General features: G+C 58.1%; 2 protein-coding genes across 8 annotated transcripts in view; one reads left to right on the top strand and one right to left on the bottom strand.

Annotated features, from left to right (window-relative positions):
• The first annotated feature begins 731 nt into the window (after positions 1 to 731).
• KLHDC2 (kelch domain containing 2) lies at positions 732 to 14,761 on the top strand. 3 transcript variants are annotated; one of them, XM_044436037.1, is made up of 13 exons: positions 732 to 907; positions 1,449 to 1,528; positions 4,073 to 4,190; positions 6,159 to 6,274; positions 7,651 to 7,732; positions 8,257 to 8,340; positions 8,906 to 8,986; positions 9,069 to 9,127; positions 9,538 to 9,647; positions 9,885 to 9,957; positions 10,925 to 11,012; positions 12,185 to 12,237; positions 14,392 to 14,761. In XM_044436037.1, exons 1-13 carry the CDS (start codon positions 752 to 754, stop codon positions 14,513 to 14,515), a joined length of 1,224 nt encoding a protein of 407 aa, XP_044291972.1. In that variant the 5' UTR covers positions 732 to 751; the 3' UTR covers positions 14,516 to 14,761. The 3 variants fall into 3 exon arrangements, with proteins under 3 accessions (XP_044291972.1, XP_044291973.1, XP_044291974.1); XM_044436038.1 differs by having other exon boundaries at positions 14,213 to 14,761; XM_044436039.1 differs by lacking the exon at positions 732 to 907 and adding an exon at positions 2,568 to 2,687 and having other exon boundaries at positions 1,458 to 1,528.
• NEMF (nuclear export mediator factor) overlaps positions 1,009 to 24,224 on the bottom strand; it is a 39,389-nt gene continuing 16,173 nt past the window's right edge. Inside the window, exons 20-35 of one of the 5 annotated variants that reach the window (XR_006415302.1) lie at positions 22,949 to 23,006; positions 22,717 to 22,775; positions 21,793 to 21,913; positions 20,732 to 20,954; positions 20,162 to 20,204; positions 19,807 to 19,856; positions 19,439 to 19,586; positions 19,119 to 19,196; positions 18,841 to 19,023; positions 18,042 to 18,074; positions 17,532 to 17,638; positions 17,402 to 17,445; positions 16,331 to 16,410; positions 15,844 to 16,012; positions 2,991 to 3,077; positions 1,009 to 1,143 (exon numbers count right to left, since the gene is read on the bottom strand). Coding sequence is in view for 2 of the 5 variants with exons in the window: in XM_044436035.1 (XP_044291970.1) it covers positions 15,935 to 16,012; positions 16,331 to 16,410; positions 17,402 to 17,445; positions 17,532 to 17,638; positions 18,042 to 18,074; positions 18,841 to 19,023; positions 19,119 to 19,196; positions 19,439 to 19,586; positions 19,807 to 19,856; positions 20,162 to 20,204; positions 20,732 to 20,954; positions 21,793 to 21,913; positions 22,717 to 22,775; positions 22,949 to 23,006 (1,305 nt within the window). In the remaining 3 variants the exon portion in view is untranslated. Of the gene's footprint in view, positions 1,144 to 2,990; positions 3,078 to 14,724; positions 14,929 to 15,007; positions 16,013 to 16,330; positions 16,411 to 17,401; positions 17,446 to 17,531; positions 17,639 to 18,041; positions 18,075 to 18,840; positions 19,024 to 19,118; positions 19,197 to 19,438; positions 19,587 to 19,806; positions 19,857 to 20,161; positions 20,205 to 20,731; positions 20,955 to 21,792; positions 21,914 to 22,716; positions 22,776 to 22,948; positions 23,007 to 24,224 lie in introns of those variants that run through there. The other 4 variants (XR_006415301.1, XR_006415300.1, XM_044436035.1 and 1 more) reach the window with 4 other exon arrangements.

Here is a 24,224-nt window from a genome sequence, read left to right as displayed (position 1 = left end):
GGGCAACTAATGTCTGCACCCTTTCCCCCCAGTTATGGGGGCTGATGGGGTTCCTTGCAGCCATCCTGCAGGCTCTTCTCTGGGGGAGCTTTCTCTTTCAGTGGGTGGAGAAGAGTCTGCTGGGTGACAAATGTCAGCCATTCCCAGACCCAGGTAGAAAAGGGGTTGGTAGAAGAGACTGACCTTGAAAGCTCTCACAGAGTTCCAAAACAGATGGCTTTTGCCTACAGTGAGGCTGTGGTCTCCTGGAGTAATCCCCCCCCCCCAAATAACCTCCACTGTTAGCCAAAACAGCAACAATGAAAGGGCATCTAAAAATGTTTTCTGCAACTTGTAATAGTGTGTCGCAGTTGCCACAGTCATACTTTTGCCAGAACTGTCTGTGGAAGCAAACATGACAAAACTGAAGTTGACATGCTTCAGGCACATTGTGTGAAGGCAGGTCTCCCTGGAGGAGAAAATCATGCTGGAAAAAGTCTAAGGTAGACAAAGATGACACCCAACCGTGAGATGCATCGATTCTGTCAAGGAAGCCACGGCACATTCAGGAGCTGAGCGGGGCTCTCGGGGAAGGGCATTTTTCAGGGCTTCCATTCACGGGGTCTCCATAAGACGGAGACAGCTTGCTAGTACAGGATAAGAGCAAGAGGAAATGCTCTGAGGGGGAGCGCCTCCTCCTCTGTGGCTGAGGGGGACCATAAAGCCACCATCGCCTGTTCTCTCTCTTTAAGTATCGTGCTCTGGTGTTGGCATGGCAGATGACAATGACGAGCTGGCAGCAGATGACGAGCTGCTGCCGCCAGCGGAAGACAACGCCGAGCAGCCGGAGAACGGCATCCCCGCAGAACGGAGCGGCCACGTGGCCGTCACCGATGGGCAGTGCATGTTCGTGTGGGGTGGGTACAAGGTAAGTGCGCTGCCTCCTCGTGAAGTGCAGCCTCGGGCAGGAGGACGCGGAGCCGTGGTTCACATGCCTGCGGAGACCTGGGGAGGATGCGCCGAGGCTGCTGCCAGAAGAAGCTTTTATTGCCCTGCCTCAGTCACAGAAGTTCGTGGTGCGTCCAGGTATCCCTGTCCCGCACCTGTGGCCGCCCCATGCAGGTTTTGCTGCATCTGCCGGTGGTTCTTATGGCACAACATCTGCTGAGAAAAAGGGAACAGGGATCTGGTTACGAGCACTGGCAGCCGCCGTTTGGGCATGTGTCTTCATTCCCAAGGCTGTTAATGGTACATATGAGTGAAAGTAATGGGCTTGGAAATAACTGAAATGTTGCAACCAGAACTATGATTATGTGTCTTAAAATACAAATATGTGGGGGAAATGGGGGGTTCTTTGGGCTTATGGCATTAAGAGAAGATGGAGATGATTTTAGATGTTGTTATATGTAACTTATTAAAGAAATGTTTAATAGCAAGACATTTTCTCCTTTCTTTCCCTCCTGCTTCAGAATGCTCAGGTGAGGGGATTTTACGACTTCTACCTTCCCAGAGATGAAATCTGGATCTATAACATGGAAACCGGAAGATGGTAATATACCCAAATGATTTCCACACATTTCGCCATCCCCAGCCTCCCAGAATAAGCACTTTTGTAGGGCAGTGGAGTAGCTGCCGGTGGCTTGCGGGGGCTGCAGCTGGCTGCACAGCACGTGGGGGCCCGGTGTTCGTTCTGCGCCTGGCAAGCTGCACTTCACGTTCCTGACTGTCAGACTGCTAGAGCAGAGGAAGGTTTCATGATGCTCCTGGTGGCCGCTGGACCCAGGCAGTTTCTTTCATGTAGTTGGTGGAGAATGTATGGAGTGGGCTTCCATGGGATGCAGTTGTGGCCCCATCGGTGAGGTGCTCAAGGACAGGCTGGAACTGCACATGGCGGGCATGTCGTGGGCGGAGCCAGCTGGAGCTGGGGGTCAGACTAGATGGCTTGGGAGGCCCCTTCTGACCCACTCCGTTTCTCTGTTCTGTGTTTCTAATGTAGGTAGTTTTTGTTGGGGGATGTAGTGCAGACAGTTCTAAGAAAAAGGCAAATGTTTTGCTTGAAAGAATAGGGCCCTCTCAGAGTAAGAGGGAATGTTTCTTTAATTGTTTGCTGTTCATAATTTCAGATCAATTTTCCAGGTGGGTTGGGGTGGATGAAACAAACATTTGAACTGTGTCCATGCTGTCTAGCAGGCCCTCTGCTTCCCAAAGGCCCCGTCGCAACGTGCTCCCTGAGACGACGGGGGCAGGACAGGCCTGCTTTTGGCACAGAAGAGGCCTGGGTCCCCCGTGGGGTGGCCTTTGCCAGGAGAGAGCGACTGCAGCCCTCGGTGGCTTTTGCTGCCATCGCGGGTCTCCCTCTGGGTGTCAGGGATACTGTTTTCCAGGATGGTTAGTTCTGGAAGGTGAAGCTGGGCCATCTCTGCTTGATTCCTTGACATGTACACTTTGAGGTCCCGCCGGGTTCCGTTTCATCCCCACTTCCTTTTAAGAGCTGCACAACATGCTGAGGGAGGTGACCAGAGATTTGGAGTGGGATGTCGTCGGTGCGCAGATGACACCCAACTCTACTTCTCCTTTTCATGATGCAGGTGAGGCAGTGGGGTGCTAGATCAGTGCCCCCAAATGGCAGTGGACTGGATGGGGGCCAGTAAACTGAAGCTCAGTCCAGGCAAGATGGCGGTACTGTTAGTGGGTGCTCATCTGCCCAGGTAAGTGGTGTTCAACCTGTTCTAGAGGAGCTTGTGCTCCCCCGAAGGAATCAGGTTCATGGCCTGGGGGAGCTCCTGGATCCCAGCTCGCTGCAGGGGCACACGTGGCCTCCATAGGCTGGAGCACCTTTTGCCAGCAGGAGCTGCATGCCAGCCACCCCCTACCTGGACAGAGAGCCTTGCTTCAGTGATCCTCCCATTCAGCTATTCCGCCTGGAGGCGCCTCTGTTAGTTCGTGATGACCTGGTTTGACCCCCTGGGGTTCAACCCAGAAACTTTGTGGGGTGCAGAGTGATACATTACCTGCTTCTCATGCACTCGTCACGTCGGCTTTCGCTTAACAATCCAGGAAAATTCTTGGATTGCTTCATGATGCGTGAACCTGGAACACTGAGTTATTGAAAGGCTAATCAGTCCTATTAGCTATTTTATTTCTATACAAAGTTTTCTGGACAATTTATACTAGTGCATAAAATACAGTACACTGATCCAACAACTGGCTAAAGTTTATGGGGTTAACTCTGGATTGTATAACCCATGAACAGCTCAGAGCTTCCAGATTTGTATGTCGCGAAACAACCCAGGAGTGGGGTGTTCCTGGGTTGTTAATGAAAAGGAGAACCAGTAGGCCATGGTTGGTGCACTTAAATTGTCCCCATGCTGCTGGGTGAAACAACCCAAGAATTGCCATTATGATGTTTGAACTGGTATGTTATTGGCTACAGTATTTCTAATTGGGAACGGACAATATGAGCACTTCGTATTTGTTCTTTGCCATCTTAACCGCCTCCCAGTCCATTTCTGGGTCCAATTCAAGGTTCTGGTTTTGCCTTGAGGCCCCCAACTGCTTGGGGTCACTGCCTTGGGAGGACTGCCTTCCTCTCTGTGCTTCCTCTCCAGATAGCGAGGTTTTTTCCCAGGAAGCCCTTCTCTGAGTTATCCTATTGAGTGAGGTGTGGGTTGGCTGTGGGAACAGAGGCCTTTCCATTCTTGCCCCTTTGGCTTTGGGATGCCCTACCCAGAAAGTCTCACATGGTGCTTCCCTTGGTGGCATTTTGGTGCTGGGCAAGAACTTGTTTTCCTGGACCTTTCTCAGCTTTCAGTTGTTCTAACCCTCTGCCGCTATTTTAATGCTGCTAATTATGTGCACCTGCACGGTTTTCCAATGTTGGTACATTTTGAATTGTGCCGCTGTTTTGAGGAGGAGAGAACAGTGCCGTAGGACAGAGAATGAACCTGCCAGCGGGCGTGGGCGCAGTGGCTTTAAGGCCAACAGGCAGGCCGTTAATAAGTTCTGTGCCCAGCTGTACCAGGCATTGTAAACGCTGCAACATAGGAGGCCCTGCCAGGGGCCGCTCTGCCTCACCAAGATGCCTTTCTGCCAGGGCCAAGCACCGAGCATCGGGGGAGGTGCCCCCTTCCATGTCGGGAAGCTGCGCCGTCTGCATGGACAGGATCTTGTACCTGTTTGGAGGGCACCACGCAAGTGGAAACACGAATAAGGTGGGTCTCTCCTCCCTCTCTACGGGAGGGAAGTGCATTGCCCGTTCCTGGGGTGGGGGGGCAGAGTCCTCTTTTCATTTTGGCAGCTGCTACCGTGAGAAGAGAGGAATGTCCTGCGGGACGCCTCGTTCCCTCCCAGAGCGCTTTGCACTGTACGCTTACCATACTTCAGGTTAGGTTTATCGTAAGATTTGTGTCAGAAACCAGTAGCTGAAAGGGGTGTGGTTCCCACAATAAAGCTTTTAACAGAGCCTTTAAATACGCATGTCTTTAAAGCATGTGTACCCCCATTCTTCAGCCAAAAGGGCTCCCAGAGTGGCTTGAAGACTATGCTCTTGCTGCTAATTAAACATTTCAACTCAGAGTTCTAGGGATACTCACAACGGTTTACAAAATACAAAACATAGTTGCAATAAGGTATGGTATAAATGCAGGTACCATAAAATACAGCATAAGATTTGTACAAAATTTAAAACTCTGTGAACCGCTGAAGTAATTTCAGTTTGCAAAAGAAAGCTAGGTCTATTAAAATGTCACATGCTAATAATAGAAGCAGGGCAGAGTCTCCTTTCAGGCTTATCGTCCAGCACAGGGTGGTCCAGCACATGCCCCCAAAGCCTCCTTGCTGCTCAAAGACCCCCACTCCCCCCGGTCCGGATTTCCCCAGTGATGGCCTGGGCACGATCGCACTGAGCTCTCCTGAAGCCACTGGTCATTCCCACTCTTTCCAGAGCCTCGGGAAGAGCACAGGTCGGGCAGGCAGCCTCATGAGAGCTCGCCTCAGCGTGCCACTCGCCACTCCAGCTGGTGGGTGCAAAGAGCAGGGCTGCCATGGAGCGTTGGTCAGCTCAGTGGGCCAGTTCTGAGAGGAAGGGGGGCTGGGGGCACCGGGGCAGGGGGAACAGGGAAGAGCGGGATGGGCCACTCCAGAGGGACTGTCCCTGTGCTTGGGCTGTGGCTGGAGAGGTCGCAGGCCCGCAGAGTGTTCTTTTTCATTCAATTGGTCCCAAAATCCTCCTCAGTCAAAATATGGAAATGCAAGTCATTGTGCAGCCCTCGGGTTCTGGGTCAAAGTGCTCATGCGGCCCTCGAGATAGGAAAAGTTGGACCACCTGGTCTAGCAAGACACAGCACAGAAAGGGGCTGGGGAGGGGGAAACAGCTGCCAGTTCTTAATGTTTCCATGTCATGCTACCAGCAAAGGTGCATTTAAAAAATTTAATTCTCTTGCCACTGGAATGCAGTCACACACCGATGGCTCTTGTGCTTTGAATCTTACATGACTTTTCTTTTGTCTGGACGTTGGAAGTCAATCTCATACCAGGTTTTTACCCGACCCAAATTGTGTGTCCAGTCTTCTTCTTGTGTCTCACTTGCAGGAAGAGGGGAGGCTGCCTCTACTGCTAATTGTGGGGATGAGGGGAAAACAATGTGTCGATTTAAGTTATTCCTCTTGCCTGGCCTTTCATGAGAATTGCCTGTGAACTTGGCCACCACATCTGTGAAATGCATCTGTAGACATTCAACGCTTTCTTTGCGCTGAGCACGCCCACAGTTTCTTATGCAGTGCCATGTTTCTGGGAAGCACAGTTCTTTCTCATTTTTGTTTCTGTCACTTGATCAAAATATTGTCCTGCCCCTTCTATACGTAATATTTCACGCATAGATTTCGTTACAACTCAGTGTCTTCTCAAAACACACGAATGACAGTTCTGTACATGGATTCTATAATACAGTATTTAAAGATTAATTCCCAGACACTGAAGAGGGGACTCTCCACTTCCGCAGAGCTGCTCCCTGTGGAAGCATTTCCAGCGTGGCTGATCTCTCAAAAGTAGGCGTGTGAAAGAGGCTCGCTGAGTGACTGACTCTCTTGGCCAAAGGAAGCGTCTCTCCCCCCTGTGCACAACTGGTATTCCTTTGAGACACCGAGTTTACTTTCAAAATCTGTATCTTTGCTTCCTTGCAGTTCTACATGCTGGACTTCAGGTCGAACGAGCAAGCGCTTCAGTGGGTCAGGGTGGAATGCCAGGGTGTTCCTCCATCATCAAAGGACAAACTCGGAGTTTGGGTTTATCGAAGCAGGTAAGCATGCACGCGCACACCGACCTCGGCTGCTCCTGCCCTCGCTTTCCTCTCCAGGAAATGCCTGTGCAGTTGCAGAAAAGGCAGCTGGAAGAATTGGCTCCGCATACAGCCCATGCGCTGGGCACATCTTCGTCCTGTTAGTTACTGTAATGGTGTCCCTTCAGTTTCATTAGTAATGCAGTTTGGATCATTCTGTGACATATCTTGAGCTTTTCGAAGCCATACTCGCTTCCAAGCATGGACCTCCGGGCAGCATCCACAGCATTTCCAATGCAAACCAAAACACCGCCATAACATTGGGGGGGTGATAAGCAAACGCCGTCCTGCTGGCTGGAGCCATCCAAGGCAAAGCACCCGGCTAAATGAAACCGCTTGGCCAGCACGCAAACAGGATGGCGCATGCGCACCGGTCTCGCCGCCTCCAAGCTGCCTGGAGTCTTTGCATGGAAAGAAGCCACATGCCGGAGTGTTGCTTTGTATTTGATGTCCCTCTCCATCTGCTTACAACAACTTAACCAGACCGGGCTGTGATTTCAACAGGCTGGAAATGCCTTAGACCAGCAACAAGAGGGGCGGCAGGGGGAAGCACCCAGCTGAGAAATGGTGCCTCCGGTAGTGGCGTGGCAGGGGCTCCCCTCTCTGCTTAGGGCTGCCTTCATTCCGAGCCTCAGCAGCAAAGTCTGCCCTGGCCTTGACTGGCACCGTGCTCTGCGGGCTTCGGCCTGCTGCTGCAGCCGCTGAGGTGGGGTGCCCGGGGCCCCTCAGAAGAGAGCCCCCCTGGTTAGCGCCAGGGCCTTGACTGGGGAGCGAAGGCCCGCGTTGTCGCCCAGGGGTCGGGGCCAGGCCATGCCGATGCTGGGACCCCGAGGGAACCACCGCCCCAGCTGGTCCCGCTCCTCCCAGCATCTCAGGCAGGTGGGGCCGGCGGAGTGGTAGCGCAGTGTTCGTACATGCTCCGTGCCATCGAGTGGCCGCACAGCGGGTGGGCCACCAGGGCCCCATCTCGCCGCGACCGGGCAGCCCCAAAGCCAGGAGCGGTCCCCGTAGGCCACAGGTGCTTGAGCATGAATTGCGGGTGGGCCACGGATGCGCTGGGGAAGCTGTCGACCTGCGCATTTCGGGCTCTTTGCTGAGGGTGCTTCTAGCAAGGTCCGTGCATGGGATCGTCAGGGCAGCCTGCTGAGGGAGCAGGCTGTGGGGTTTGGTTTCCGTTCCCAAAGGATGGGGGCCGCCTGCAGCACCCCAGGTCCGGCCCCTTCAGTGCCAGTGGGCGCCATCGGAACTTCCCCCCCTTGCCAGCGTGCAATCTGTGCTGCGTGTCGTCTTGTCGCTAGGGTAGGCTCTCACTCCTCTGGACGTCTTCTGTTGAACAGGCTAGTCTTCTTCGGTGGCTACGGCTACTGCCCTGAAGGGGAGCAGATCGGAACTTTCGAGTACGACGAAACTTCCTTTTGGGTGAGTCGGTCGGTTTTTCTCCTGGCCGGCCATTGCTTGTTCAAGGAAAGCTGCCAGCCCATCATAGTCTGCATGCAGAAGCCAGCACCTGTATTTCCATTTAAGAGCATCAGCACAACACCCCGATACTCAGATCATGTCATGCCATGCGAAACGCCGTACGCGGCTTCCGCTGTGGCACGCTGAGCTGTGCGGCGTGTGGGGGAGCTGCTCCTCCTCGTCTCTTCAGCCGCTTCCATTGAGCTTCACTGGATGACTCCGCTGGATTCTGGTTTTACGAGAGACAGAAAAACATCTGCCTACCCAATTTCTCCACATCTGCCAACTTTATCCACATTTTTAATATGCCCCCATTTTCCTAAGCTGAAAAGCCCAAGGATTACCCATATTCAGCCTTTCATACTATTATTACAAATACGGGGGGAAGGGCAGCCTTCTCCCATCAGAGCCACGTTCGGGGTGTTGTTAACGCTGCTGGCCAGATGGATTTGGGCCGTTCCTCAGAGATCTTTCCTCGTTTACAGAATGCTGGCCTTCCTAGAGGATGGAACGACCACGTGCACGTCCTGGACACAGAGACCTTTACCTGGAGCCAGCCTGTGACCACGGTAACCCTCACTCGGAACCCTCTCGACCAGCCTTCCGCAGGCGCGTTCCCTGCGTCCTCCCACTCGCCCTCCTCCTGCCGCAGGTCGCCCTCCTCACGGCCTTTCCGCTCGTGCCGTTTAGGCACAGGCATTGCGGTGGGGCAGCCGCAATCCCAATTTAGATCTTGCCTCGAGGAAGCCACGCCTCGCAGCCCCCTTTCCTGTCCTGTGATGACACAGGCCCTTCTCACGAGGGTCGTTTGAGGTCTCTGGGCAGGACGCGTGAGCGGGAGGTCAGGCAGGGGTAATGGCTGGCGTTGGGTGAGCCCCGCTTCCCATGGGGCTACGTGTGGAATCCCCTCTTCCCTTTCTGCCAGGGCCGCACCCCTGGCCCTGCAGTCAGCTCCTGGCTTGTGTGCGGCAGCCCCCGCCTCGCACGCAGAGGTCCCAGCTTGGGTCCCCACAGCACCTCACAGCCTGGCCATGAAAGTCTTCTGCCGGCCGGCCTCAGCCGGGTGGGTCTGCCGTGCCTGGGCTCCCTCGCAGCAGCTTCCCTCCGGTAACCTTTGCTGGATTTCCTCCCCAGGGTAAATCGCCGTCACCCCGAGCGGCGCATGCGTGTGCCACAGTCGGCAACAGAGGCTACGTCTTCGGGGGCAGATACCGCGTGAGTGCAAGGGGGGCGCAGACCCGCTGCTGCTTTCCGAAGCGCACGTGGCCCTGGCTCACCCCCCTGCTTCCCTCCGCAGGAGTCCCGGATGAACGACCTCTACTTCCTCGATCTGGACAAGTGGGAGTGGCACGAGATGTGAGTCCACGGCCGCTTCCTCCTCGCTGGGAGGCTTGCGTCCGGCACGGGGCGCCCTCTGTCGGTCTTGCCTCCCCTCTGGGAGACGGTGTATCGCCCCCGGAGTGCGTCCCGTCTCGGAACAGCTCCACGGCGCTCCCTTCGGCATTGCGTTCCGCACTAGGGCCGGCCGCCTCCTTTTCCCATGAGCTGCAGACCGCCACACCCCCAGATGGTGAAACCTCCCGCCAGGCTTGACTTGGCCAGGGAATTAGACCCGGGGGGATCGTCTCCAGGCCGGGTCTTCGCCGTGCCCGCCACTCCCACACCCCACTCCTGCCAGGCGCACGGCCTGCTGCTTGGATGTGGTTCAAGCTTTCCGGCCGGCCCCCAGTGCCAACCGTGTCCGGTTTACTTTGTTTTTGACCTAGAGTCACGCAGGGCATTTGCCCCGTTGGTCGGTCTTGGCACTCTCTGACTCCCATCTCAACCGATCACCTCTTCCTCTTTGGCGGGTTCACCACCGACAAGCAGCCACTCAGTAAGTAAATCCCAGGAGATCCACATGCCGTCTTTACGGTGCTTCTGGGGGCCCTTCCTGAACTGGTCCGGCGTGTGCCTTCCGCCAGCTGAGCAAACGCTTGCCTTCGACCACGATCCTACCGGGGCGCGCTCCGCGGGCACCTGTGGGCGCGAGCCCCGGTTCGCAGGGTCAGCAGGCAGAGCCTCTTGCGGCTGCGATTTGAGGGGTGCTGTCCTCTCCCTCTCCGCCTTGCAGGTGATGCCTGGATCTACTGCATCAGTAAAAACGAATGGATACAGTTTGAGCACAATTACTCAGAGAAACCCCGGTAAGGAGTGCCACGCCCTCAGTCCCCATCCCTGCCCCTGCCCACCAGGTGCCCTCTGGGCGTGCTGCGCATCAGCAGGGCCGTGCTGTCTGGGAGCAACGGAAGACGCGCCTCGGGCGGGCGCCCGGTCTGGGAAGGCTGGCTTAAGTTTAAATTTCAATAGGGGCAAATGCAGAGTGCTGCACCTCGGAGAAGGAACCCAAGGTGCAGTGGCAGGACGGGGGGTACTTGGCTCGACAATACTGCGGGCAAGAAGGACCTTGGGATGGTGGCTGATCGCAAGCCGGACACGAGTCAGCATTGTGAAGTGGCTGTGAGGAGGGCAGGTGCTAATTGGGGGTGCATTAATGGAAGCATCACTTCCAAATCACGCGAAGTGCCGACTCCCCTTGACTCATCACAGTTCAGGCTCCGGCAGGAGTCCTGCGACCAGTTCTGGGCACCAGTTTCAGAAAGATGCAGACCAGCTGGGAAGGGTCCCGAGATGGGCGCCAAGGATGATCCGGGGACTGGAGGCAAAGCCCTGTGAGGAGCGATTGAGAGAGCCGGGCTTGTTGAGCCTCAGGAAGACGGAGGGGAGACACACTGGCACTCGGCGAGTACTTGAAAGGTGGTCGGGAGGAGGGAGGACAGGCCCTCTTCTTGGTCATCCCAGAGTGCAGGGCATGGAATGAAAAAGGGGCTCAGGACGCAGAAAGCCAGGTTCTGGCAAGATAGCGGGAATGTCTCCTGACTTTGGGAGCACTGAGGCAGCGGAGCTGGCTTCCCAGGGAGGTGGTGGGCTCTGCTGCAGTGGGGCATTCAGGGTGCAGCTGGGCGGCCGTCTGTCCTCCGTGGCCTCTGCGCTGCTGTGGATGCACAACACGGACACTCGCAGCTCTTCCAGTGCGTTTTCTCTCCCCCCCCCCCCCGGTGTCGGCTGTGTTTCTGGCCATCGGGTCCTCACACTCCTTTGATCCGTTCACAGCCTCTGGCACACGGCCTGTGCGAGCGACGAGGGAGAGGTGGTTGTCTTTGGGGGCTGCGCCAACAATTTACTCGCCCATCAGAAAGCAGTAAGTTTGCTTGCTTGTTTCCTGTATGCGGCACCTTGGGGCACAGGCTTTTGGCTGAGGGGGGCAGTTGAGTGTCCCATTCATGGCCCCATCTCACCTTGACACTTTGATGCAGGGCCTGCGGACTTCAAACCTCCACTGGCCATGGCGGGAGGGCAATTATGTCCAGCCTGGCCACTGGGTGCGGTAGTGGGGTGGGGGGGTGTCTGTCTGATGCAAGGGCTTACTGGGGAACTGGGTGGCAAGGGGCCGCTGTTTCCAAACCGCAAAATCAGACTTTTGTCCTCCGCCATAGGAAGGGCCGTTCCCCTTGGCCCACGAATGCTAGATCTGAGGGTGTGGGCTGGAGGCTTACTGGGGGTGCTCAGTTGGCCCCCGGGCTTCCCTTCAGACCCACGCGACCCGGACAGCCCAGTCGCCTCCCCGAGTCCCTCAGCCGCCAGTCCGAGCCTCAGTGGCAGCCTGTGCCGGGCCGCATGGCGCTTCGTGCAGACGACGGCCTTCCCTGCGCAGCGTTGCCGCAGCTAGGGAAGCCGAACGGGCAGAAGCCTTTGCACCAATGAATCCAGCAGCCACCTTGCCAAGATGCGGGAAGGGACTAGATGCTTGGACAGACTGGGCGATAGTTGCACCTGGCTGGCTGGGTACACACACTCACACTTATTACTGGTTATTGTGTGTCTCACACCTTTACCTTGGATTCTTTGTTTGGAGTTGTGTGTGTGGAACTTCAGGTTCCCTGGTCAAATCCTGCCCAGCTGGGCTCCCACAGGTGACACACAACCCTCCCCATGGCCACCCATCATTGTGGGGTTTCCCAGCTTCTGTGCAGCCTTTCCCCCCTTCTCAGAGGTTGAAGTCTCTCTCCTGAGGGTTGGTTACTGGCAGGGAGGACTTCCAGGCACAGTCCCAGGCGCGTTCAGACAGCGGCAAGCAGAGCTGCCTGGAGCTGCGAGGCAGGAGGGCTCTAGGCCCTTCTCAGGGAAATCTCGCTTCAGATTCTGCGTTTAGAGCTGCACCCTGGTAGGGTGCCATTATCCCACCCCATCTCACTTTTGTCCCCAGCCACTGGAAAGTGGCCTCTGAGAGATGCTTTGAAATCGAAGTCAGCCCAAAATAACGCTTTTTCATTCATGGAATTCCAGTACTAATTAACTGTTCTTTTTTTCCAGGCACATAGTAATGAGATCCTTGTGTTTTCTCTTCAACCAAAATCTCTTGTAAGGTATGTGGGGAAAAAACAAAGCACTATTAACTGCTCAGGAACCCCTGCACTGGCTGAATTTACAGGATGAGAAAACAGTGGCGTTGATTTGATACGGGCACTGAAGGAAACTAAGCTGGAATATGTCTGAGGAGAACCAGGGACAGGTCTTCCATGCAGCCTGCCTGCCAAGAAAGAGGGAGCCAAGCTATTATCTCGGACCAGCAGCTGATCAAGGAAACAACTTTTCCTTGCTGAGCGCTTGGAATTGTCCGCTCTCCTCTTTGCTTTGGCAGCTGCTCATGCAAGAGAGATTTTCTCTTTTGTGGGAGAGGAACCAGAGGAGGAAGCTGCTGAGGGAGCCCTATTTTCTCCTCAGGAGACATGCAGGGACTTGCTATGCTTGCTCCTGAGTAGGCTTGAAACAGGTAGAAATCCCAGTGGACCCTGACTCCAGGCTGCACTCACATTGCATTTGGATACACCCACAAAATGCACAACTAAGGCACTTCCCAGGTTGAAATTCAGCCCTTTTTGCGCAAAAGGTTCCCTGCCTTGCCCTAGAAGCGAATGTGAGTGAATGCAGGCGCGCTCAGAATGCCACCCTCCCCAAGTGCCTGCAAAACCAGGCAGCCTGGCTCGGACGGCCAGCTGAACTGCATCAGCAGGTCACTTATGCAGCAAGCTTGCCCACAGGTTAGCGAAAAGGGTCGATGAAGTGTGAGAGCCGAGATCCCATTCGCATGGAGACGGGAGAGAAGTACAGGCCCCGCAGACCCCCCGTCCCCGGCCTGGATTACTGTCGTGTGCTCTATGTGGGGCTGCCTTTGGAAGCGGCCAATCCATAAGAAAGCAACACGGCTGCCAAGGACAACCTGTCCTAAAGAGCATATCACACCAGTCCCGGCATCACACCAGTCCCGGCGGCCGGCAAGCAGCATCGCCGTCTGGCCCAGGCCAGAGCGCCGATGTTAACATACGAAGCTCCAAGTGGCTCGGGGCCAGCATATGCGAAGGTACGCCCGTCTCTGCGCAAATCCTTCAGGCCCCCTATGGATGCCCTCCTCTGTGGGCCCCCGCAGGGTACAGGGCGAAATGGCAAGGGAAGGGGCTTTTTCTGTTATTGCGCCTCGTCTTTGGAGTGCTCCTCCCGAGGAGGCGCCGTTGGCATCTCACGGCTCCATTTCCTTGGCCAGCTACCCTTGCGCTTGTTTTTATTGCAACTCGTCGTTCTATCATGTTGCTCTCACTGCTCGCTTTAATCGTTTTGTGCATCTGTCCTCCCTGTTTCCATCTGATATTTATTGGATGTACTAGTTATTGTGTTACAATTTTATTCTCTGTACTGCTGATCGCTGTTTTTGTGAGCCGCCCAGAATGCTCTCGGACTATGGGGCAGCATACAAATACAAGAAATAGGGCGTCTTCCAGGTGTGTTGAACCGAAACCTCCAGCATGACCTGCTTAAGCAGGAAGCTCATCTCCTCGAATGAGGATGCAAGTGTGTTAGGAAGTGAGCAGGAAGGTTTTGGAGCCTGGCGTTAAGCCACTGTACACAAATGCCACTGGTAGCGATGCTTGGGTGCACTCTCTCTCTTGAGCATGGCATCAAGTGCCTGCCGTTCAGCCTGCATCAGAGAGTGCCAGAGCCACAGTTCTCACCACCGAGCAAGGCTGCTCTTCAGGTGCCGTATCTTGGGTGGTGTCCGATGGTGCTCTCATACGGAGTTTGAAGGCTGGATGTGTCCTTTAGCGTGTGTGTCGTCCTCTTGATGTGGTCAGCGAGTACTAGCAGCATAGAGCTAAATTAACTCCCATACTCAGGTGACTTTTTAAACTCTTCCCTGGTCTACTTTACTAGCAGGTGAGACTTTGTTTCCAGTGCAGAGGTGCATTAAAAGATACTGTCTCCCTGAATTTTATTTGTGTTGTCTCTGCTCTGCATATATCATAATTTCAATTCTATAATCTAATTTTACTGCTCCCTGTATTTCAGATCACATTTCTGTCGTCATGTATAGTGGTCTTTTTAAATGCAGCTTATGATGATTTTAAAGCACTCTGATCAGCTCCCGTCTGCACAGTTCATGTGTGTTTGGTCTTGGTATAATACGCTTTGCCTAACAGAAATGTGCGCCGTGAGCACGGCCCATACACGCTTCTCTCTCCTACCAGGCTGTGCCTGGAGTCCATTATCTGCTTCAAGGAGCTCCTGGCCAGCTCCTGGCACTGCCTGCCCAAGCACCTGCTCCACAGCCTGGACCGGCACTTCGGGAGTAACAACACGTCCGGCTCCTAGGAAGCGCGAGCAAGCGAGTGCTGGCTGCACGGGGCACGGACGAGCCCCTCTGCGAAGCGAAGCAAGCGTCTGACCGGTCCCGTGCGGCAAAATGTGACATTTCTGTGGGTCAAACATCTTTGCGTTGTAAGTAGTGAGCCCCTCCTGCCTGGACCCTTTTTGTTGTTGCATGTGAATGGCTTAGAGAAGAACCTATTTTTGTGTAAAAATTTTGTTTGCAATAAACGTATTTAATGCAAGTGTCAAGGGACTCGGTGCTTCGCTGACCCCAGAGCGCTGGGAGGTTCACTCAGGCAGCAGAAAGTGGCTCATCCCGCTTCATGCCAATCAGCGTCCTTCAGCCAGCATGGAAAGAGTTGACCATGCTATGAATTAATTCCTCTTGCCTTAACGTTCCAGAACACGGTTAGCTTCTTTGAATAAAAGCAGAAAAGCAGGCTAGGCATCTCTTCGTTCAAGCCTAACTTAATATCTTCCAAGCACCAACGGGAATCCAGCTCATTATTTGTTTAATCAATGTATATGCCTCCCCACTAGCCATAGGCTCTCTGGGCAGCTTACATCATATTAAAATCCATAAACAATAGAAAGACATCACAATTCAAACCAAAGGGCCAATAACAATAAAATAAACTCTGAAGATTCAACAAAATCAAACAACAAAATAAATGAAATATATAGCTAAAACCCCAAATAAGACAAAAACCATTAAAATTTAATTATCTCAATATCTGGCATTTAAACCCAATTGACAGCAGCACATAACAAAATTAAGATTAAAATTTCCATTAAAAAATCTAGAATTCACCTAATTAAAACAACTATGGAACAAGTATGCCTTTAGTTGGTACCTGAAGGCCAGAAGAGGAGGTGCCAACCAGCTCTCCGGTGGAATTGAGTTCCAAAGTCGGGGTGCTATACTGGAGAAGGCTTTCCCCTCACTGGGGGGCGGAAAGCGGAGGAGGGCCTCAGATGAAGACCGCAGGGACCGGGCTGGTACGTCCGGGGAAAGGCGTTCCCTTAGCCTGGCCCAGGCCAGGCAGGGCTTCATGGGAAGCGTTCCAAGGATGCCCAGAAGAGGAGGATGCAACCAGAGCAGTTTTCCCCCCGCTTGAAAATGGACGTGAGCATCCCTCCAACGGGGTTTGGTGAGGCGCGGCTCTTGCTCCATTGCCAAAGACCCAGGACGGGCGACACGAGACGCGTATGAAGACCTTCCACGTATGGGCCTACCAAGTGGGAGCCAGCGTGTGGCAACTACCCCCCCCCGCCCCTGACTTCCACAAAAGCAGTAGCAGTAAACATAGCACTGGACTTTATTAGCAAACCTGGAAGGCGCTCCAGGGAGGAGATGCCACGCCCGGCACTGGGCACAGGCGGCTGGAAGCTGCAGGTGTGAGAAGCCGCGGGCAGCTGCCATCACTTCTTTTTCATGTTGAGGAGGTTAGGGGCCGACACCTTCACTTTGCCTGGAATATTCCTGGATAGTTCTGTATCCTATGCAAAAGAATCACACAATTCCGTCTTGATTAGCTGTAAACGCAGAGCAGGAGCGGCAAACAGGTCAACTTGAGCTAGACTGCAAAAACGGGGCTGCCGAGACTCGGATTTTAATGCAAGCCATGCTGCAGTTCATCCCCGTTTTAAACTGATTTTCTTGGAATGTCTCAAACTGGAAACCAATGAACAAACACCACACGGCCCCGTTCCCCAGGCTGGACGGAAGCAGTCGGCACCCGCCAGGAAGGTGGGTGCTGCTCGCCCTCGCCCACGGCTACAGACCCCCACACCGCGGCGAGAGAAGCAGCCTCCTACCTTCACGCTGCGCAAGAGATCCTTCTCTCTGGGGGTCGCCTCCTTGGACTGCATGAAATTATGCAGAGCCGTCTTGGCAGCTGTTGAAACAAGCCCCGGCTTTATACGGCCCATCGGTAGAGTTGGAAGTGCGTAAGAACAGCCTTGAAAACTGGCCCACAGCAGCCACACCCAGCAAGCGTGGGTGGCCCACAAGCCACACCACCGGGCTCTTCGGTAGCCACGGGGGGGGAAGCACTCCGCCGGCCCTCGGCGCCTGTGTGGTTCTTCACCACCACAGCTGAGCGTGAGGAGTGGGTGTTTTACGACCTGTGCAGATCTAAGGGGGGGGGTCCCTCTGGCTCCCCAAAGAGGACCCGCCAAGCCTTTCCACACATCCTTCTTTGCCGCTTGAGCCCCACTCCCAATGCAGTGTGTGAAAGATAACCAGGTGCAACCGTGAAACAGCCCAACAGAAAGGCACCCACAGATGTGTCCCCGTCCCAGACCACTCCTCAGACACCCAAACCCTGCCAGGCACCTTCTTGCCGCAAAAGCACCAGGAGCTGCACAGAGCAGGTAAGCAGGCGGCCGCGAGGGCCAGAGCCTGCCTCAGCCTCCGTGGCGATCCCCAACGCCCGAGGACTGACGGCCGCGTGTGCAGAGGAGGGCGGGAGGGGTCGTGGCAGCCTTCCCCATGGCCCCGCTGGCTGGGAGGGAGGGGTGCTGCACCCCGACATGTCTTGAGGGCACCACGTGGAGGATGGCCGATCCCCCGGGTGAGCTGGCCCTTCGCTCACGGGCGCTGTGCTTCCTGCTCCCTCCGCCCCTGAAATCACGCGTCCCTCTTCACAAAGAGCGTCCTCAGGAGCAGCTCATTTAAGACACAGGCGTCGGAGCACGTGAGAATCGGCACACGCAAGTATGTGCAGGGGCTTCGTCCTATGGGCCCGAGCCCCAGAACTTTCCGGCACTGGCGTCACCCTGCTCGCAACGCACATGTTCACTGCATAATGCCGCTCTCCTGATTCTGACCCTCAGGCCGACAGGACAAACTGGCGGCCAGGAGGAGCGAGGGAGTGCGGGGAGTACCTTTTCCCTTCTTCTGCGTGCCGGGCGTCAGCTTGACTTTGTATCTAGAAAAGAAGAAATAAGCCGCGGTTAATGGGAGGCTTGCGAACTCCCGCCAGCACCCACGGCAGCAAGAGCGGGCGCCACTCACTTGTAGTTGGTCATGGCGGTGTACGGGGCGCAGACCGGGATGGCGAAGAGCAGGACGTCTTCTGCGTGGGGCTGCCCAGTCAGGGAATCAAACAGGGTCTGCTCTTCCTGGAATCGCAGAAGGCGTTCCGCGTGAGGCCACACGGGCGGAGCTGGCAGACCCCCCACCCGCTGGGGGGGTCAACCCTGTTATCCTATCAGTTTTATCTTCCGCCCCTCAAATGGACGCTGCATGGTGCACGTTGGTTTTAAATGCACTGCACGCCTCTTCAAGAGGCCGAAGGGGGAGGAATGAGGGAGCTTTGCCCACTTCATGCAGCAAAGCGGTGGTAGAAAAGCCGCTTGTGGCACCAGCTGCAGCGGCAGAAACCCATGTGAGGGAGGAGTGTCCAGCCGACTGGACAGCACCTCCCGGGTGGGGTGTTCCTACATGTCCCCCTCCTCCCCAGGATGCAGCTCCCTTCTCTTTGGGGCAAGGGGCCCCCGGATCCCAGAAATCGCCCCGAATTACCTCGTGGGTGTGGAGGTCTGGATCGTGCTCCTCCTGCAAAGGGCAAACGAGGCGCTGAGCCTTCTTCAGAAGACGGCATGGCCGGGCAGAGGTTGCGCCCGGAGGCGACCTCACTCGGAGACAGCTGCCCGCTGCCGAGCCCAGACGGAACCGCTGGAGAAGGAGCGGCCCGCCCTGGCAGGGGCAGGGGCACCTCCCCACTTCGAAAAGCAGCCAAAGCAGCAGCATTAACGAAATACACACAAACAGCTTGAGGAGGGTGGCGCATGAGGGAGGGCCAGCTGGAGAAGAAAAGCCAAAAATGTGGGGGGGGGGGGCAGTGCCCTGTTTCAGTCCCTCACAGCCTCTCTGAAGCGGGCAAGACTGGCTGGCGTCCTGAGCGGCTGCGTTCTGGCAGGAGAGGCGGTTACGCTGCAACATTTGGTCGCAGCGCCACTCCGCTGTGGGGTTCTGCGACGACGCTAGTAGCCCCGGGAACTGGGGGCCAGCCAGTCGCTGGCGCTTGCCCTAAAGCCCAGCGAGGCAAGCAGGACTCAGGGTGGGGCTCGCTCTGCTCCCTGCCCCACGCCCTGAACCAGCCATTCAGACCAAGGCTGCTCTCCACCCCCAACCAGGAGGTCTTCCCGCAAGTGCCTGGCGAGGGTGGGAGTCTGCCGGAAAGAGAGAAGGGACGCAGAGCAACACTGAACGATGGAACCCGCTTCCTCGAAAGGCAGCGAGGGCCACGGACCCGGGTGGCTTTCCAAGAAGGCGGGCAGAGCCCGGGAGGAAGACGCCACCAGCTGCCTGCAGCGCTCACCTTCTCGTCTGGGTCCTCCTCCAGAGCGATGCCCTGGAATTCGGGGGTCAGCTCCTCGATCCTGGCCCGCTCCACTGGCCTCTGGGCCTGCCGGAGCTTCTGGGGCTGCTTCCTCGCCTGGTCCTGGCCCGTCTTTCCCTTCCTGGCTTTCTTCGGCTTCTCGTCTTTGGCTGACCCTGCGGACTGGATGGGGCAGAGCACAGGATTAGGGCCCGGGGGGGGAGGGCAGGGGAGCACCCCCAGAGCGGGGGGGGGGGTGCGCCACAGCTCCGACTTACGCCCAGCAGCTGCATGATCAGCTCCCGGTCCTCCTCGTCCTGGTCCTTGTACTTCTCCCGGATTTTCTTCAGCTTGCTCTGCCAGTGAGAGAGAGAGGGAGATGGGGGCACCGCTGGCAAGAGCTGGAAGGAGCAGCTGTGGCGGCCAAGCCCCCGAAGGCCCAGGCCAGGGCATCGCAGAGGCTCGCCCCACGGGCTGGGAGGGCTTCCTCGGAGCTTGCGGGGCGGCCCCGGCGGCATGGGGCGGCGAGCCAAGCCGCTCGGCCCCGGCGGGCCTGCGCCCTCCGAGTGCGCCGCCCCCATCGCGGGCTTCCGCCTACCTTCTGGCCCCGCTTCACGGGCTGCTGGGCACCCACGTTCTTGCTGGGGCGGGGAGGAGGCGCGGGCTGGGCCCCTTCCCCCTCTTCCCTCCCCCTTGGCGGGTCAGGCTCCTCCGGCTCACTTGGCTGCGCCTTCTTCTTCATCTCCCTGGGGAAAAGGAGCACTTCAGACCCTCCCCGGCGCCCCAGTGGGCTGACTGGTTTCTGCGCCACTCCGCAGAAAGGGCACCTCAGGCAGAAGAGGAGGCAGGCCCCACTGGCCACCCCGCCACCCCCTGGCTCTGCATGCAGGCTGGGGTGCCACGGAAGCCAATGGGGAGGGGCGGGGAGGGAGCCACGGGGGGCGAGACTCCCCGGCCGGCGCCTACCTCCGCTCCCTGGCCGAGCGGTGCCTCCGGCCCTGGTTCCTGCCGTCACCCTGCGAAGGGAAAGGCATGAGGCCCCCCTGCTCTCCGCAGGGGGGCCCCAAAGCATCGCTCCCCCACACCCATCCAGCCCTGCAGCCTCCAGGCGGCCCTGCTCCTTTCCCCAGCCCCCCACCGGCCGGCAGCTTCCCAGCTTTGGGCATCCTCAGCTGCCCCTCGAAGCAGCTGCCCCTCGAAGGCGTTGGAACAGCTTTCCGCCTGGGCCCCCCCGGCTCTGGCTGCCCCCCCACCCCCGCAAGGAGTGCAGCCCTCGGGGCGAACAGGGCACCCGCCCCCCTGCCAGCAGCCAAGAGCTCACCGCAGGCACGGCGTCCTCTCTGGGTGTCGGGTGCAGCCGGGATCTGCAGCACAAAGCAAAGCGGGGGTGTGTGTGTGTGTCTGTGTGTCCAGGTGTCCACCAGCATCAAGACTCAAGGAATCAGGCGAGCGGCTGGCCTTTCCCGCCTCCACAGGAAGGGGCCAAGGCCCTTCCTCCAGGGATGTGGACATCTGCCCCGGCTGAGGAAGGTACTGCATCCCCACCGCCCGGCAGGATGCCAGGCGAGCCCCCCTCAGGAAGCCCTGAGCTGCACGGCGCCCTCAGCAGGTCCAGCTGGCGCTCTCCCACCCCGGCCCCCCCAGGACGCCCTTGCAGATGTCGCTTCTGGGTAGTCACGCAGTGGTGTGGGGCAGAGGCGGTCCTGGGCCCCACTTAAAAGGAGCACAGCTGGGTGAGAGCGAGGGGCCGGGCCAGGCCGGGCCGGGCGCCATGTCCCGGGAGCGAGCCAGCCGAGGCTCATCCCGCGCACTCAGCTGCCCCCCAAACGTGGCCGGTGCCCCTTCCCCACGGCCCCAAGAGCAGGACGGGAGCTTGGCCTGACCCAATTACCTCTGAGCCTGGAGGTGCGACAGATCGATGGTCGTGTCTGGAAAGCGCATCTCCTCCGAGGCCTCCTGCGCGGCCTCCTGCCCCTCCTCCTCGGAGCCGGAGGATCCTTCCGGAGCGTCGCCTGCACCGTGCCCTTCGCCCTCGGGCTGGCGCACTTCCCCCTCCTCAGGCCCGTCCGTGGCCTCCCCCGCCTCGCTGCTGCTGTCGTCTCCCTCTGGCGCGTCTGGGGAACAGCCGGGGACGGGGGGCTGAGCTGCGTTTGTGGCTCAGGACGCACAGCACAAACATGGCAGCTCCTGGCATTCGAACGGGAGGGGAGGCGCAACGGCACGCCCGAGAAGGGGCAGGGGTCTGTGGGGCCCCACCCTCCTGCACGGCCAGCATGCGCCCAAGAGGCTGCGGAGGAGGAGGAGGAGGCCCTTGGCCAGCCCTGGCACCAGCGGGTTCCTGGGGGGTCCACGGGCTCTCGGACCACCCCGGGGAAAGCCACCCTGGCCCAGGAAGCCACCGCTCGGGAGAAGCCCCTCCGGCAGGCCACATCCCCTTGCACCACGGCCCCCGGCCCCAGGCGCGGAGGTGGGCTGTGCTGGTCCGGCAGCACGGAGCCCGCGGCACCCAACCCGAACCCGGAGCCTGAGGACCGGCTGCCGAGGGGCGGGCCACAGCACCCGTCGCTCCCAGAGAACAGCTCCTGGCAAGACAGCGCTTGGGGCAGGCGGGCAGGCAGGCACGGGGCAGGGCACAAGGTTGGCACGGGTCTGGGGCAGGGGCAGCCCCCCCCACAATCTGGGCCCCGCACCAGATTTTTCAGCTGCTCTCTAGAGCCGCTCCTCGCTGCAGAAGCTTAAGGTGCGTGCGCTGCAGAGTTCCTTCCCAGAACAGAACACCTGGGCGCTGCTACCTTTCACTCCTCCCCATCTCCCCCTCCCAGGAGGCCCGCCAGGTGGACGCAGGGGCACGCTGCCCCCCGGCCGGGCTTCCCTCAGAGGCTCCCTGGCAGCCTGTGGAGGACGGACTGAGCCCCTGGGCACCCCGAGGGGAGCGCGCCGTTGGCAGCAGACCTAAGGGCTCCGTCTCCTCCGCCGCCAGCTCACTGGTGCTGCTGGTCACGGTCCCCATGTCTTCATCTTGCACCTTGACCTTCCGCTCGCCCTGGTGCCGCCACACACACGATTCGTCCACCTGGGGGAGGGCAGAGACGACGTGTCAGCGGCTGCGAGCAAAATTCCCGGGCAGCTCAGGCCAGCCCTCCTGGAACAGACCCCACAACATGCCTGACTCCCGGCACGAGCCGACTTGAGAGCTCGCGTGTTGAAACGCGAGTGTCAACTATAACGGAGGTTGTGCTTTATTGCTGAAGCACACAGAGATGAGCAGCGGTATCTCTCACTTATCCACCCTCTGGATTTATTATTTATTTCATTTAGGCTATTTGTTTTACTCGTGCATTACAAGGCATGAGATACCTTCTGGATCAGGACAACAAGCCCTACTTGGGTGGTGCACCCAAGCAGATCCTACGCGTCTCCCTTGGCTCATTAAAGATGCCAAGCAGACTCTGCGGAGCAAAAGCCTTCCTGCAACCGCGGGCCCTTCCTCCCCTCCGGGGACAAGTCAACCACAGAGGCAGCTCCTGCTCACGCCCAGGCCCAGCCCGCTTCTGATCCAGGAATGCCCAGGTATTCCAAAAAGGCTCTGGGCGATGGTGCCAAAAGCAGGTGAGCAACACACGGCCCATCTGGGCCCTCCGCTCCTCTCTGAGGCCCCACCTGCCACTGCCGCACCGCTGAAAGGTGGAGCTGTGGCGGAGGCAGACAAAAGGCGATTTGGCTTGCGCGGAAGTTCAGGGAAGCATTTGCGGAGTGTTTCAAACACGACTGGGGCGGGAGCTGGCAGAGCCGCATGTCGGAAGGCTGCCCTGTTCCAGCGGGACACGCGAGAGTCAATGCGCATGGCTGCTGAACGGCCTAACGACAAACCATCACCTTAAATAAGAAGCTAAAGCCCATCATCAGGTAAGAAGGAGGCAGGAAATTCTTCTTCCCTGGAAAAAGCAAGAGACACGATCACGGCTCAGCCGGGCCACACAGAAGTGGAGTCTGGCCGCGAATGAGAAACCCCCTCCTCACAGAGCAGACGGCCCCAGTCCGCCCCCACCCCACAGACCAGCGCGGGAGCCACGGGGAACCGCACAGGGCCCCCCGAACCGGGCCTCACCTCGGACCATGAAGCTTCCTGTGGTGAGGTACTCTCCGGTAGGAGCGGTTTTCGAAACCTGCGTGGAGAAAGTGATGAAGCAGAAGTACTGAACAGAAGTGACAGAAGGGGGGATGGGGTGGGGTGGGGTGGGGGAGGCCCTTGCAGAACGGGGCCGGTCTTACAGCCGTTGCTGGAACACAGAACCTGCCTCTGGACCGGACCCTCCCTCAGCGGCGGCAGCTCCCCACACTGATGCTCCAAGCCAGCCCGGGACTTTCCTGAGGCTGCACGCCTCTCCTCGCACACAGTGAGAACGCCCCCGCCGGTGCCCGGTGTGCAAGACGGCCCGGCACTGCTCACGACGCCCCCAGGGTTGCGCCTGGCTTGCTGAAAGAGCTCTTTGAAGCGGCAGGGGAGAGGAAGGGACGCCCCGGAAGAGGACGGAGCAGGGCCTCCTGCGGCGCGGCCCCCACTGCGGCTGCCTCCGGCTCGCGCCCCTTCCGTCCTGCCCCTTCTGCGCCTGGACAGGGGAGGCTGCCCATCCTCCACCTCTCCCTGCACGCACGCCTCCCAGGACAGCCCCCCACGGGCAGGCGGCCCCCCTGCAGGGAGAATCACGCACCTCGGGCTCCTTCCCCAGCCGAAGGTCTGAGCCCAGGGAGCGAGCAGCTCTAGCCTGGCGGCCCCTCCCCATGCCGGAGACACTGTCACACCGGAAGGGGCAGTGTTTGGAGGGCTCTGAGGCTCGTGGCAGCAGCGGGAGCCTCAGCAGGAACGCTACCCCGGGGAGAGGCAGAGCGGCCCCTAGCCCACCCGCTGTCCGCATGCAGGGCGAGAAGCACCGAAGCCCCCGCTGCAGGCGCTGCAGCTCCACCAGGCACAAGGCTCGGAAAACGCTGGCAACGGCCCTCAGAAAAGCGGCTTGCTTCCGCGGAGACCTCCGGAGCACGGCAGTGTTTGCGGCGGGCAGCCGTGCCCATGCTGGCGCCTCCCGCTGTGCTGGACGCGGCTCCTCTAATTCCCGGCCAGCACGGCTCCAGGAGCTGCTGTCCAGCGGGGCCAGGAGGTTGCGGCGGGCTGGTCTCCTGCAGCCAAAGGACACCTGCCTTTCTGGGGGCTGGCGCACCCGTGGATCGGGGCCCATTCTTGCAGGAAGCTGCTTGGCCTTGTGTGACCCCCTGGCAAAGCCGTTTTTCCACAGCAAGGTGCGCAAGGCACAGGCAAACTGGCCTGCCGAGCGCGGAAGCACACAGCCTTTGACGCAACGCTGAAGCCGCCTGCGGAAGTTCTGGGG

Source organism: Varanus komodoensis, unplaced genomic scaffold (assembly GCF_004798865.1).
Source record: "Varanus komodoensis strain SLA01 unplaced genomic scaffold, ASM479886v1 scaffold3, whole genome shotgun sequence".
In the NCBI taxonomy this organism is placed as follows: domain Eukaryota; kingdom Metazoa; phylum Chordata; class Lepidosauria; order Squamata; family Varanidae; genus Varanus; species Varanus komodoensis.
The sequence above is the reverse complement of the archived record's forward strand: the minus strand, read 5'-3'. Positions and strand labels throughout refer to the sequence as shown.